The 13,370-nt window shown below is 38.6% G+C and overlaps 1 protein-coding gene, 1 long non-coding RNA gene and 4 other non-coding genes across 8 annotated transcripts; 1 reads left to right on the top strand and 5 right to left on the bottom strand.

Annotated features, from left to right (window-relative positions):
• Positions 1–917: 917 nt before the first annotated feature.
• Positions 918–3,079, bottom strand: LOC103029046 (uncharacterized). 3 transcript variants are annotated; one of them, XR_001518475.3, is made up of 8 exons: positions 3,025–3,079; positions 2,518–2,588; positions 2,042–2,094; positions 1,817–1,862; positions 1,560–1,614; positions 1,302–1,370; positions 1,074–1,121; positions 918–983 (listed from the first exon to the last, which is right to left on the bottom strand). It is a non-coding gene; the product is annotated as an uncharacterized LOC103029046 (long non-coding RNA). The 3 variants fall into 3 exon arrangements; XR_453923.4 differs by having other exon boundaries at positions 1,074–1,124; positions 3,025–3,078; XR_001518474.3 differs by lacking the exon at positions 3,025–3,079 and adding an exon at positions 2,734–3,004 and having other exon boundaries at positions 1,074–1,124.
• On the bottom strand, positions 1,187–1,260 carry LOC125799549 (small nucleolar RNA SNORD99). The gene has a single exon (XR_007438531.1). It is a non-coding gene; the product is annotated as a small nucleolar RNA SNORD99 (small nucleolar RNA).
• Positions 1,441–1,515, bottom strand: LOC125799550 (small nucleolar RNA SNORD99). The gene has a single exon (XR_007438532.1). It is a non-coding gene; the product is annotated as a small nucleolar RNA SNORD99 (small nucleolar RNA).
• Positions 1,936–2,013, bottom strand: LOC125799527 (small nucleolar RNA SNORD103/SNORD85). The gene has a single exon (XR_007438509.1). It is a non-coding gene; the product is annotated as a small nucleolar RNA SNORD103/SNORD85 (small nucleolar RNA).
• Positions 2,160–2,293, bottom strand: LOC125799528 (small nucleolar RNA SNORA16B/SNORA16A family). The gene has a single exon (XR_007438510.1). It is a non-coding gene; the product is annotated as a small nucleolar RNA SNORA16B/SNORA16A family (small nucleolar RNA).
• Positions 3,080–7,053: 3,974 nt separating the features above from the next.
• On the top strand, positions 7,054–13,082 carry rab42a (RAB42, member RAS oncogene family a). The gene is made up of 2 exons (XM_007241230.4): positions 7,054–7,352; positions 9,930–13,082. The coding sequence occupies exons 1-2, from the start codon at positions 7,138–7,140 to the stop codon at positions 10,354–10,356; spliced, it is 642 nt and encodes a 213-aa protein (XP_007241292.1). The 5' UTR covers positions 7,054–7,137; the 3' UTR covers positions 10,357–13,082.
• The last annotated feature ends 288 nt before the right edge of the window (positions 13,083–13,370 follow it).

Genomic DNA, 13,370 nt, shown 5'->3' with positions numbered 1-13,370 from the left:
TTGCCACTTCCAAATTATGATCATGTTCAAGCAAAATGGATGTTGACAGAGAGCAATTTTTTGATAGCAAACTGTCGATTTGCATACATTAGTTAAGTTGATGAAGTTTTTAAATGTTAAATCTGTACATCCAAGCATTAAAATCTAACTGTACATTACACCAACATAACACTAATCTTAATAGTGCAGAGGTAAATGATTCACTGCCTGTTCTGCTGCCACGCCGCCCCCCCACCCCGCCAAAATGCAGATTTCCAAAGCAGTGTAGTGAAACTGTTCAGTCCAGAATGAGTTTTAGCCATGTTGTGATTTTTTTGCATTTTGACCTGGTGAAACATGGCTGACTGCCTTCCTGCATTTTTGGGAAGGATTACAGCATCAGTTACCATCTGCATTTGAAATGCTAATTTGATGTCTCCATACTTCAAATGCAGTGTAGAGGTTAAAGTTTCTGCATCTAAAATAAATGAATGAAAAAAATGCATTTTTTCTAGATCTAGTGCTGGATAGGCATGTCTAGCTGTGTGACCCCAGTAGCTGTTTGTAATCAGACTGAGCCCCTTCCACTCTCAGGTTGGTTATTTGGACACTGCCTTTAATCTGTTCTTCAAAAGTTGAAGTAATATATATAATCTGGAAAAGTTAAGGGAGCAATTTCTCCATTCAGAAATTATTTTGACCATATATCCCATCACCAGATGACACATAACAGGTCTTTTACCCCCCATTTATTTGACCTTTTACACAACTAAATGACAGGACCTTCAACAATAGCTCAAGTCTAGTGTATCAAGTAAAGTAGCAGAAGAAGCTCAAGCTATGATTATGCCATTTGCACTATTAAGTTACTGTAAGATTTAAACATAAGGCCCAATAGGTCATCCCTGCATATGTAAATAACACCACACAACAAAAGCTGAGCAAAGATCTTTTATTCACTTATTTCAGTGTTCAGTCTTTAAGCACCACCACTGCTTTCATGCCTGTGTAAAAAAAAAAAATGGGAACAATAAGAATTTAAACTCCAATTTTTCTTCTATTTCAATCCAGAAATACTGAATAAAAAGACTCACCTCTTAAAAGAGCAGTGTGATCTGTAGCATCACAGTTCAAACCTCTACCTGCTTTACAGAAATGAGGGAGGGTTAAAACCAGCATTGTACAGAACACAAATAAATAAAAGTTATTCAGATCTCAGTCCCATATCCGCAAGTGTCATCCAGCAGTCACCATCAAAAAAAGGAATCATCCTTGATCAGATTTAAATGTAAACTGTACAATTAAAACATGGACAGACGTACCTGCTGAAGATCACGGTGCACCAATGAGATCTGCAGTAGAATAAGCACTCCTTGAACAGCTGATCAAACCTAAAGCAGGTTAGAAAAAAGTAAAGAGTCAAAAACAAGCATTGTACCGAATATAAATAAATTAAAGTTATTCAGATCTCAGTCCCATATCCGCAAGTGTCATCCAGCAGTCACCATAAAAAAAAAGGTATCATCCCTGATCAGGTTTAATATAGATCATGTTTCACTCTTAATGCTAGATAGAATTACCTGCTGAGCAACATGGTCACTCCTAGACATGCAGGTAACTGAAAAGGTTGAGTACCTATATTTAAAAAAAAAAAAAAAAAAAAAAAAAAAAAAAAACATTTAAAACAAAAAGTGCAAACAGCTGTAAAACACAACACTCAAATAAACTTGGACTCAGGAAAATATGGACAGTCTCATAATAGATGCTCTCAGATAGGGCAAGTGAGTCATCAAAGTCCAGTACAGTGTATTAAAATAAGCATATAAAATAATTTTACCATTTTTACAGTAAACCCAGGATCTGGCTCCTGATGAAGAGCAGACCTATGAACACAAAACCAGAAAAGTCAAGTTTATAGTCAACTAAACAGAGCTAATCTGAAAATTACAGTCGACACATGGCTCAGAATTGAGGTTTGGACAGGTCTCATAATCGAGGTCTCTCAGATAGGGCAAGTTGGTCATCACAGCCAAGTAAAACAAATAGACTGAACACAACTTACCCACACAAGGTTCCTTCAGGGTGGTCCAGACCATTCAGAACATGCCACTCCACCTGTAACAAAAAGCACCAGTTAGCAAGAATCAGACCATGAGGCACGTAAATTACTGCAGAAGCAGAAGTGTCCTTTTCCTTAATGTTGCTGAAACGGCTACTTTAAGCCAAACAGCGACCGTCGGCAAAAGTGATACTTTAGGCACCTTATTGACTGTACCAGTTACAGTAAACAGGAACAGCTTCGATAGGGCCATTTACTAGTTACCAATATAACAGCACTGAGTAACACCAGGTTATGGGGAGGGGAAGTGCAGAGTTTATATTAAAAAAAAAAAAAAAAAAAAAAACCCTCCCGACCACTGATCCACCCTAACCAAATTAGATTGTTTAAAAATAGTACATATGCACATTCTGATTTCTGATCACTGAATTAACTCATAGGGACTCCAATCCAGGGCTATAACATGTTATTTAACTCACCCAGCCTGAAAAGCTCATAGAAGCGGTCAGCATTTCCGATCAACAGATCCATTTCCTCACCATATAAACACCTTTAAAGAGAGAAAAAAATAAAATAAATTCACTTAGGAGAACAGAGTTAATCAGCTAAAGGCCCATTTTTAAACTCAGGTAAACGGTTTATTAAACCAGTAAAAACCATGTTCTTCCCTTTTCTGTTGTTAATCAGGCACTTACTCTGAACAGCGACCGTCTGTAAAGTTTCATTATGGGCTCTTTTAAACCGGTTCAGTAACACGAACAAAACCGGAGAATCCACAGTAAACTACACCCGCACGGAGCATGCGCACAGCGGCACCGCCACAGCGATACAAAAACACTTAAAAAAGTGTTTTACCAGATTCTACTCATAAATAACTTTAGCTTTATCTGAATGTAGGAACTTAATTTACCCAAATCCAAGATAAAACGCTGAATATATACTGTAAAACCGGCGCGATGGCTCCGGATTAAACACGATTTACTCACCGAGAAAAAGCGGAGCCCAAAGAGGAAGAGCATAGGCGGCGCTTCCTTTTATATTTGCAGTTCCGGCGCGCTGATTGGTTGGTTCATTGCGTGGGGCACAAAGCATAGTGGGAAATGAAGTGTAATACTAAAATAACAAACTAAGATTATTTTCGCGTTTGAGTTTAAATAAAATGAAGGCTAAACGTTTCTGTTTACTGAACATAAAGAAAGCCTATAGTAGTGACTCCTGCATGTGCATAAATAGAAAGTTCATGAAAATTAGCCTCATTAACAGAAAAAAATCACTGGCATTTCACAGGGTCAAATATGAAATATGATTGGTTCCTGAAGTGCTTCTGCTCTGTAACACAGGAAAACTTTGTAACTTTGCTTGAGAGCGATGATCAGATTATAGGTGGCACTAATTAATGGCAAAATCCATACACAAATCATTTTCAAATAACTGCAAGGAATAATTAAGTAACCAAATATATTTAACATATTAGATATATATTATTCTGTTCTGATACAGAATTGAAATTACATTCAAGTGTTTGGACATGGTGTGGCTATATTATTTTATTACTTGGCCCCTCTATGAATATCATGGCCCCTTGATTTCACCATTACTCAAAAAAATCCTAGATGGGCCACTGGTAAAATTAGAAGAGACCCTGAAGTTTCAAGGTAGAGCAGTAAAAAGTAGTTAGAGACTTAAATCTTTCCTTAAATGAAGTAAATCGCTCCCTCTATTTAATAAATAGTTTAATTGATCCAGTACAGGATCGGATATCTTATTAGGTGCTTGACTTGATTGATGCTGAGTTTAGGATGAGTTGAGAGCAACAGAAACAGGCGAGGAAAATAATGAGAAAAAAGAGAGAGGAAGGAGGACAACAGGAACAGGAACTGATCTACAGACCCTGAAACATCTTCAGCATTATGCAAAAGGAACAGATCATCCATCAGTTATTTCCTTTTCAGTGAACGGATCAGAAAGCTTGAAGTCGCTAGTCCAGAGTCAGACATGATCCCTTCAGGAGTCCAGACTATACTATTATGGGCTGTCCAGGGTGATTAGATGGGTGTGACTAGGGAGTTAGATGGTTCTGGGTGAATTTTGCTCCTACAGAAAACAGAACAGGGCAACAGGGCTTGATGATGTGTGATGACTCTCTTTCCCACTTGGTGACAATCCAATCAGTGTTAACTGTAATTTGAATTAACATGTAAAACATAAATAATGAGATAATCATATATGGCAAAAACAAATGCCACAATACATGAATGAGAATGCTGCAGCTGAAGATTCCGAAAGTCTTTTGTCCCTCAGGCCATAACTCAACTCCTCTCAGCACAGCAAGCTAAAGACTCTGTGACACTTTTTCATTCCGGCAATTCTGGCCACACCATGGACACACCCCCATCTATGGACACACTCTCAGTCTTGCTGATGCCTATAACACTATTTTTTATTGTTCTACCCTATTTTGCACTAGTAGTTCATTCACTAGTTCATCACTAGTTTTTGCACTGCTAAATTTAAATTATTATATAACTGTGTATTTGCACTTTCTGTATGGCTGACATCAGTTATCCTCACTTTATGCACATCAACTGGTGTTCACTGTCTATTGTTCAACTGCACTACTTCCATTCTACATTACACACACACTAAAGACTGTACTTTTACACTTTACATTCTATTTTTTATTTTATTGTATTCATATGTATTGTTATATTTTATCCTTTGGTAACTTTTTGTACTGTTTATACCTGCTGCTGGATGTCTTGAATTTCTCCTCAGGGATCAATAAAGTATCTATCTATCTAGAGCTGATTTTCAGAGGTGTGGAGCTTTTCTGGAGAAGGACACCAAGACTACAGAGGTTCAAACAGGATCTGGTAAATGGACCAGCTAAACAACGTCTGACAGGTAGTGATTACAAAGAGTTAGAAGAAAGAGGGTAGAAAGACAGGAAGCAGAATTCCACCATTTGAAGTTCATGGATTATTGGAGATCTAATCTCAGCTAGAAAAAAATTGTAGTACTCCAGGTGGCTAGAGATGAAAACATGACTGAGAATTTCAGCAGCAGACTGGGAAAGAGATGCTCTGAGAGGGGTGGATTTTGGCTGCGTTTAATCTGACATCAGTCAAATTTGATGGTAGAGTCAAGGATGATATCCAGATTACAGACAACAGTTTAGTCTTTAGTGCCACCCCTGTCCACTGGTGCAAGTGTTCAGTACCATGGACAGTACTGCTTCCAAGCCTATTAGCTGGATTTGCATGGATGCACACTCAAAGGGGTTGAGAAAGAGGTTTTTACTACACTTGTGCCTAAAACATTTAAACCTAAACCTAAACACACTATTGTGCCACTATCCCGATCACTTCTGAGGTGGGTAATTTACCGTCCAAATTAAATCTCTAGCAGTGGGTGGTCCAGAGGAGTTCTGATAAACGGATTACTGTCAGTACCTATAATCATACCACCATCAATAATGTTTGTGTTCTGAATAGTGTAAACTAAATGAAAAAACAAAGTAGGACATTTTCAATAAAGTGGGCACAGAGCAGATGCTTAATGACGAGGATTGAGTGGCCAGGTTGTGAAGGCACACTGAGTGGAAACACAAGTCAATTTTTTTAAATGAGGTAACCTAGACACAAGTTAGCGTTTCTTATTATGAGATCAGTGTGCAGAAACAAAAGGTTGGTTTTTCCAACTGTTATTTAAAGTTCATGTTTTAGTGGAAAGAGTCAGCTGTGGAAGACGGACTCTACTCCCACTCATTTAAAACATATATTATAAATTGTATTTTTTTTTTTCATTTGTCTGTTTGTTTTTCTTTATTGTGGGAGCACATTGCAAAGTGGACAAAATTACCCAAACAATTTTGGACAGTGCTCTTTTGGCCAAACATATTTGTATTCCAACACGATTGTAACACCATAGCAATCGCCACATATACCTTAGCAACCACCTGGAAATACTTTAGCTACCACAAACCAACCACTTTGCAACGCCATAGGAACCAGTACATATACCATAGCAACAACTGAGCAACTGCCTAGCAACTAGTTGGCAACATCATAGAAACCATTAAGCAAAATCATACCTTGACCTGGCATACCATAGCAACCGGTTGGAGCCATTTTACTATTCCTTTAGGAAATGCACTTTGTTTTGTTATATTTTTGTTATATTATATATATATATATTATATTTTTTTACAGGATTTATGTATATCTGTACTGTAGCTTCACCAACGCCCTACTTCCTGCATTTACAGCTAGCAATTAACATTCAGCCTTTTAATGAAGGTAAAAAATCTGCAGCTTCTGTGATGAGCTGTGGATTAATAACCTGTAGGAAGTAGGATATGTTGGTAACACTTTATTTTAAGGAACACAAAAGACTTGCTTATTAACGTCTTATTATTTGCTTAATAAAGCCTTAATTAGACATTTGTAAACAATTTGTTCACTAGTAATTAGGCTTTATTCTGTGTAAGTGTTATTGGTGCTTAATTAGGGGTCTGTTATGTGGAAATGATTAATAATGGCTGTATTAGCTCTTATAGTGCACAATAGTTATGTTAGCACCCTGTTAAGCAGATTATTAAGCATAAACTATTGGCTAATTCTACATGTTATTAGTGTATAATTGGCAGCAGTTTGATCTATGTTAGTTTTGTAAGGTTATGGCTGTGCTGGAGTTTATTGAGTTAACAAGGGCTTAATAAATCAGTAATATGAAAATGTGCACCATATCACTATAGAAAATGTGCACCATATTCTAAAGTGAGATTCTGTTCATCACTAATTACACACTAAAAAAAACTTAATAAATATTTAATCAATCACAGACCCCTAATTAAGCACCAATAACACTATGTTTATATATCACAGAAAACTAGTGCGCGAGGCGGCACGAGGCGGCATCGCCCCGGCCGCGGTACGGAGCAGCTAGTGAGGATGCGGAGGTCACGTGACTGCAGCAGAGCCGCGTACCGCCCCCCCCCCCCCCCCCTCCTCCTCCTCCTCCTCCGCCTGGATGTAAACAGCGGGACCGGGCGCTTTTGTTATCCGCTCTCAGACCCGCGACCCCCGGCTCGCCATGCCATGGATATCCTGTGGCAGTACCAGTTCAGGATCATCTTACTGGGAGACTCGACCGTGGGGAAATCCTCGCTGCTGAAGCGCTTCACGGACGGCGTGTACAGCGATGTGGCGGACCCCACGGTCGGCGTGGATTTCTACGCCCGGTCTCTGGACATCGAGCCCGGGGTGAAGATTAAGCTGCAGCTGTGGGACACGGCCGGGCAGGAGCGCTTCAGGTTAGAGCTGTAGTTAATGAGTGTAACCGGAGGAAACCGGAAAATGGATTTAGAATTGAGCCGTTAATATACAGACACTGCAGCATCATCACGAGATAACCTATTTATCATAAAAACGCTCCTCCTAAATTTCACCTGCTATCCATCCCAGAAAGTCGATCTAACGCTACATAACTACCTTATTTAACATTATCTAACATTATTTATCTAATCATGCTTCCCCTGCATCTTCACAACACACAACGCTCAGGTCCAGAAATGAGAGTGAAATAGGGCGTTTTTTGGTGGATGTCGGCCTGTTTTCATGTCATGAGTTGTGTAACAGTTGTATAACGACAAAAATGCCCAACACCACCATGTCGATATTAAATCGAAAAATAAAAGGCCTTAACATGTGTTGAACGTTGACTGAACCATTTCCTTCCTCCTCATCGTTGTGACTAGTCATCACTTCACCTCCACCTCCCTCCACCCTGCAGAGGATATGTGCTAGCACTCACAGCATTACCCAGCATCCTCTGCTCTATTACAGCCTGATACCCACTAGTTAAGTGTGTGAATGAATTAAGTAAATAAACATCCCTATTCATTCATTTATTCCACCTCTCCCTGACACACTTTCTGCGTGTGATTCAGATCCAGCAGCTTCTCTCTCAGAACCTTCCTCAGATCTCCACACGGTGCCTTCAGAACTACTCTGTGCTTTTATCTGTGTCAAACGAGTTCACATTCATTCATTACTCAAGTAAAGGTATAATACTGGGTTTAAAAAGATACTTCTGCAGAAGTTGAATTATTAACTTGTATTTGTACAAAAATATTTGTAATGAATTACTTGATACTGGTTCTGAGCTGCTTCCAGTGCCACACAGAGAAGCTATGCAATGACAAATAAAAAGCCTGCAGCACTGGTCTGTGAAACGGCTGGTTTACACACTATCTATAGAATAAATGATTATTAAACATCAGTAGCTTACCTCACTAATGCTGAATAATTGTGGTTGGGTTTATGTTGTTAATTCCTCACAGCAGTGTTCTAACTCTAAACAGCACAACAGTCAATTCAGCCCAGTGTTTCCCAACCCAATTCCTAAATTGCCTGATTTAACTCACTCACTACAACTTTAAAAGGGGTTGTTAATTACAATTACTTGGCTTAATTACAATTTGTTGTGTAATGTGTTTGAAAGACCTTGTTTTAGACCATTCATCCATGCTGGCTTTAACACATACAATAAGATAGAAAAACTTCTCTTAGACAAATATATTAAGGTAATTGGCCTGCTAATCCATCAGATGCCTTCGCTGGTCATTTGACTGTTATATGTGAGACCAGTCAGCAGGTTCTTTCTGAATATATAGTGTCTGTGCGCTATGCATACATTACTGTTTCTAACTAGTTTTATGTATAAACTGTAGAACTGTTCAGAATTTGAGACACAATGCACACTGTTATCCTTACTCATGTCTGGAACAATTATTGGAAATAAGTATAGTGGCCAAAGTGGCAGAAGAACTTGTAGTGACATATGCTGGCATAGCAGTGCTTTATCACTTTCTGTCCTGTTTTTAAAGCTGTTATTAACATTCTCCACATAAGAACTCTCACACGTGTTGTGGCTAAAGATTTTTCCCAGCTTATGGCAGCTAAGCTAATCCCATGGATAAAAATGTGATGTATGGAACACTGTTATACAATACACAAATGTAGGACTGAATGTGTATGTGTTGATTAAAGAGAACATTGATTCACATAGTGCTACTCATTTGTGTAAATTAATTTAAAAAGCTGCAATGCATTTTGAGTCAGTATGGCTTGGGGTTATGTTAAAACAGGATTTGATTTTGCACAGCAGGCATTTCTGCTCACACAGTGAAAATGATTGTCTCTTTTACGTAAAAAAATTGTACATATTTCAACTACTATCAGGAGATTTCACTGTGATGTTTGCAAAAATAATAAATGTACATATTTGAAAATAAAGAACTTGACTTGGAAATGTGGTTTTAGGTACCATCTTTATTTGATAAATTACCTTTATATAATACAAATGTTCTTTAATAAAATACATTATTTAAAACACCAGAACTACGAGTTGTATTATCTTGACTTGCTTTGCAATGCTGAAAAATGATATAAGAAATGCTGCAACATGACTTCAGGTTAATTATCCTACCTTTTTATTTATTCTGCTAAACACAAAAAATGGTTTTATGCTATTTTTCGATTTCTAAATTATGGTGCATCCCTGCTCTCTGCAGCAGATAAACATGAACTTGTGACATCGTGTCTCCAGACAAGCAGAGGTTAGGCTGGACTAATGTTAAATGTTATTTATTTTACTGCATTTGTAATACTACATAAATAAGTGTTAGATTTCTCTACGCTGCAAATCATTTTATGATAATGGTGGTGTACTAATATTTGCATTTTATTAATATTAATTTATCGGTATCTGCAGATTTGCAGTTAAAATAGATTTTTTTACCACCCCTACAAATAACACCTTTTAGTCTTTTTATTTGTATGATAGTAGATGTTTGCTAAGCACTAAATTAGTTTTTGTTTGTCCTCAGATCCATCACGACTTCTTATTATCGCAACTCCGTAGGCGGGCTCCTGGTCTTTGACCTGACCAATCGTAAAACCTTTGACCACGTGCGCGAGTGGCACCGTGAGGTCAGTGAGCACATCCTGCCTCATCACATGGTCTACATCCTGGTGGGCCACAAGAGCGACCTGAACCGCGAGCGCAAGGTATCGCGGGACGAGGCGGAGCAGTTGGCGGCCGAGCTGGGCGTGCGCTACGTAGAGACGTCGGCAAAGTGCAACAGCAACGTGGAGCGTGCATTCGAGCTGCTCACACGCGACATCTATGAGCTGATGAAGATGGGCGAGATTGCCACACGCGACGGCTGGGACGGCGTCAAGAGCGGCCTGACTGCCAAAGTCCTGTACCCGGCCGAGGAGGAGGCCGAGAGGGAGAAGAGCTGTAACTGCTGACTGGAATCATCTGCACTTCATTTTTACCTGTGTGTGTGTGTGTTGGTCGTCCTTCACTCTTGGGTGTCATTTTCACGCTTTCACATCCTTCCCCACGGCTGCAGGGTAAGAAGAACCCTGTAATCTCGCGCCGCTCGCCCCCTGCACTGGTCTATAGTGGGAAATGCAGGTTAAATGAATCTGAGCTCAGATGGACAGAGCACAGCTCTGAGCAAGAGCTTAGATCCAAGAGGATTCTCGAGTTTCAGGAGTGTTTCTCATCATAAAGACCTGACTTTTTTTGTTTAAATGGGGTTTCCTGTGTTCTCTTCCAGGTGTAAGTCTCTGCTTCCTTATGCAGTGAAATGATGAGTTCATAAGAAGTTTACAGGCTTTGGCACACTGACTTAACATCTAGAAATGAATTCCTGAAGAGTCAGTTAAAGGGTAATTGGGTAATTTGGGGAAGAAACAATATTCAGCGGACATTTAATGTTTGAACTCACCAGCGAAACAAAGTTATCACTTTTATGATGCCGAGGCTGACCAAAATTAGTATAGTAGACTAAACACAGAATGCACTCAAAGTTTGTGTAGCTAGGTTGTGGGTTAGTACTGTTAACTGGTGCTGCAATTGCTGCTAGCCAGTTATTATCAGCTATCAGAAACATTACTGCTCTACCTACCAGTGTGAACGCTGGGACACAGCAGATAGTCTTTTCATACTCGTATTAGACACCAGTAGCTGGTGTAGTTAAGGATATTGTGTGTTTTGTAGTAACATATTGTCATCATAGTTTTTTTTTGTACATTCTAAACTATGTATTTCTATAGTAAGAAGTAGGGCTGCATAATACTGACAGTGATCCTACGGTACCTTTGGCCCGGTGGAAGTTTTGGACACATTCGATTACCCTGTTCTATAGCCTCCCAACAAGCACATACTGCTGAGTCTGTGTGCCATGGCCTGTACTGTTCCTCTGTTATAAGCTGACAATTTATTTCTCCTTTCTGACCTGCTTTTATCTTGGCTTCATTTTCATTTGGTGCGAACAGGTTTGTTGTACACCCTGCAAAAAATAATATCTAAAACATTTTAACTGTCGTCAGTAAATCTGCACTTTTAACAAGGAGTTCTCTCAATGGTATGAAAGAAGGTTTTTTTTAAATCATAGCAGTGGAACTCTTTGATCTCTCATTTTAACGTTATCATAAGATTGATCAATTTTAGGCATTTTTACTTATTTTTAGTAATTGATTCAAGCAAAAGTAAAATTATCTAATCACATTGACAGATAATTTGGTTTATTGCAGTTTTTCTTTAATAAGATTTGAAAGAGATTACATAATGTACAGCACAGTTAAAATGTGCCATGATGGTCAGCAGTGGGGAAACCAGGCTTCTTTTTGTTTGACTGACTGGCACTCCACTGTGTATTATTGTAAAATGTTCACTGTACACAGAAATGTCTTGTAATCATGTCTAAAGTCAAGAGATGCACACTCATTCTCTCTCTCTATCTCTCTCTCTCTCTCTCTCTCTCTCTCTCTCTCTTTCTCTCTCTCTCTCTCTCTCTCTCTCTATCTATCTCTCTATCTCTCTCTCTCTCTATCTATCTCTCTATCTCTCTCTCTATCTCTTTCTCTCTCTCTCTCTCTCTCTATCTATCTCTCTATCTCTTTCTCTCTCTCTCTATCTCTTTCTCTCTCTCTCTCTCTCTCTCTCTCTCTGTTTCTATGGATGCTAACAATGTCTGACCAAATTCTAAGCTGTAAACTTTGCTGTAAACTTTGAGTTCTGTATCTATGACCTTGTAAATACTCTGATATATATTAATCATGAGGATGAAATACTCTTGTGTCCGAATGCTGCTGCATTTAGCAAACAACCTGTTTTCTATAGTGACATTCAGGATACTAGAAAGATGTTCATCTGAAGTCCAGCTTCATTTTTTTTTCTGTGGTCGGCATGTAAACTCTGCAGCCCCACAAAGCTGTGTAACTCCAGTTACCATCAGTATGAGAGCAGTTAGAGCAGTTAGTAAAAAAAGTAAACATTGAGCTATAAGGGGCCGATACTGAAATCTGAAACGTATTTCTTTTTTAATACAACTATTGCAGTTTAAAATAAACAACTTCATTTAAAGATAAAATAATAATAAAAAAATATATATATAATTTACTCTAGTCACAATTAATCAGCTGAAACATCCTGTACCAGAAGTTTGCTACTTCAGTTTAAAATTCAATATGCAAAAATAAAAACAAATAAATAATAAAATACAAATATCAAAGTATTTTTTTTACTAGTTAGGCAAAGCATTTCTAATCTCTCTAACTGCAAACGCCTGATTCAGACCTACAGTAAAATTAGAGATTACAGCTCATACAGTGAGTTTAATCTGTTCTGTTCTCAAAAACACATAATTGTTGGCGACTGCTTTCAGAGCTGATTGGCTGGATTTATTTCCAATCTCAGAACAGCACAGCAGAGGTCAGTAAAAATTATTTTGAGACATGTACGTATTTGGCATCCCTGTCGTGCAGCTGGATAGATAGAACATTAAATTCTTCTGATCTGGTCAATTGCACATCGTGCAGCTGAATTTAGGGTCTTTGGTATCGTGAGGGCGCAAAAAATACACCTTGCGCAGCTCGAAACGTACAAAAGTCGTGTTCTAATTCTCAAAAGTAATTATGTGTGTTTTGGACATAAAATGAAATAAACCAATCAATGTATCACTTGCCATTCCCTTTAAGACTCGGGTGCGTTCATTACCTTAACACCAATGTTATGTTACTCTTATTCTGTTTATTTTTAAGGTAAAAGCTGGATGTGCGCGCTGGAGCGTGTCCGTTTGTGTTTAACGAGCGGAGATGCACACGTGTTTCGCGCACAGCACACCTAAATATAGGTATATACAGGGGTTGGACAATGAAACTGAAACACCTGTCATCATTTTAGTGTGGGATTTTAGGATTCATGGCTACATTGGAGCAGCCTGGTGTTCAATCTTCATTAATTGCACATTGCA

Source organism: Astyanax mexicanus, chromosome 3 (genome assembly GCF_023375975.1).
Source record: "Astyanax mexicanus isolate ESR-SI-001 chromosome 3, AstMex3_surface, whole genome shotgun sequence".
Classification (NCBI taxonomy): domain Eukaryota; kingdom Metazoa; phylum Chordata; class Actinopteri; order Characiformes; family Acestrorhamphidae; genus Astyanax; species Astyanax mexicanus.
Note: the sequence above shows the minus strand (reverse complement) of the source record. Positions and strands in the feature narration are given on the sequence as shown.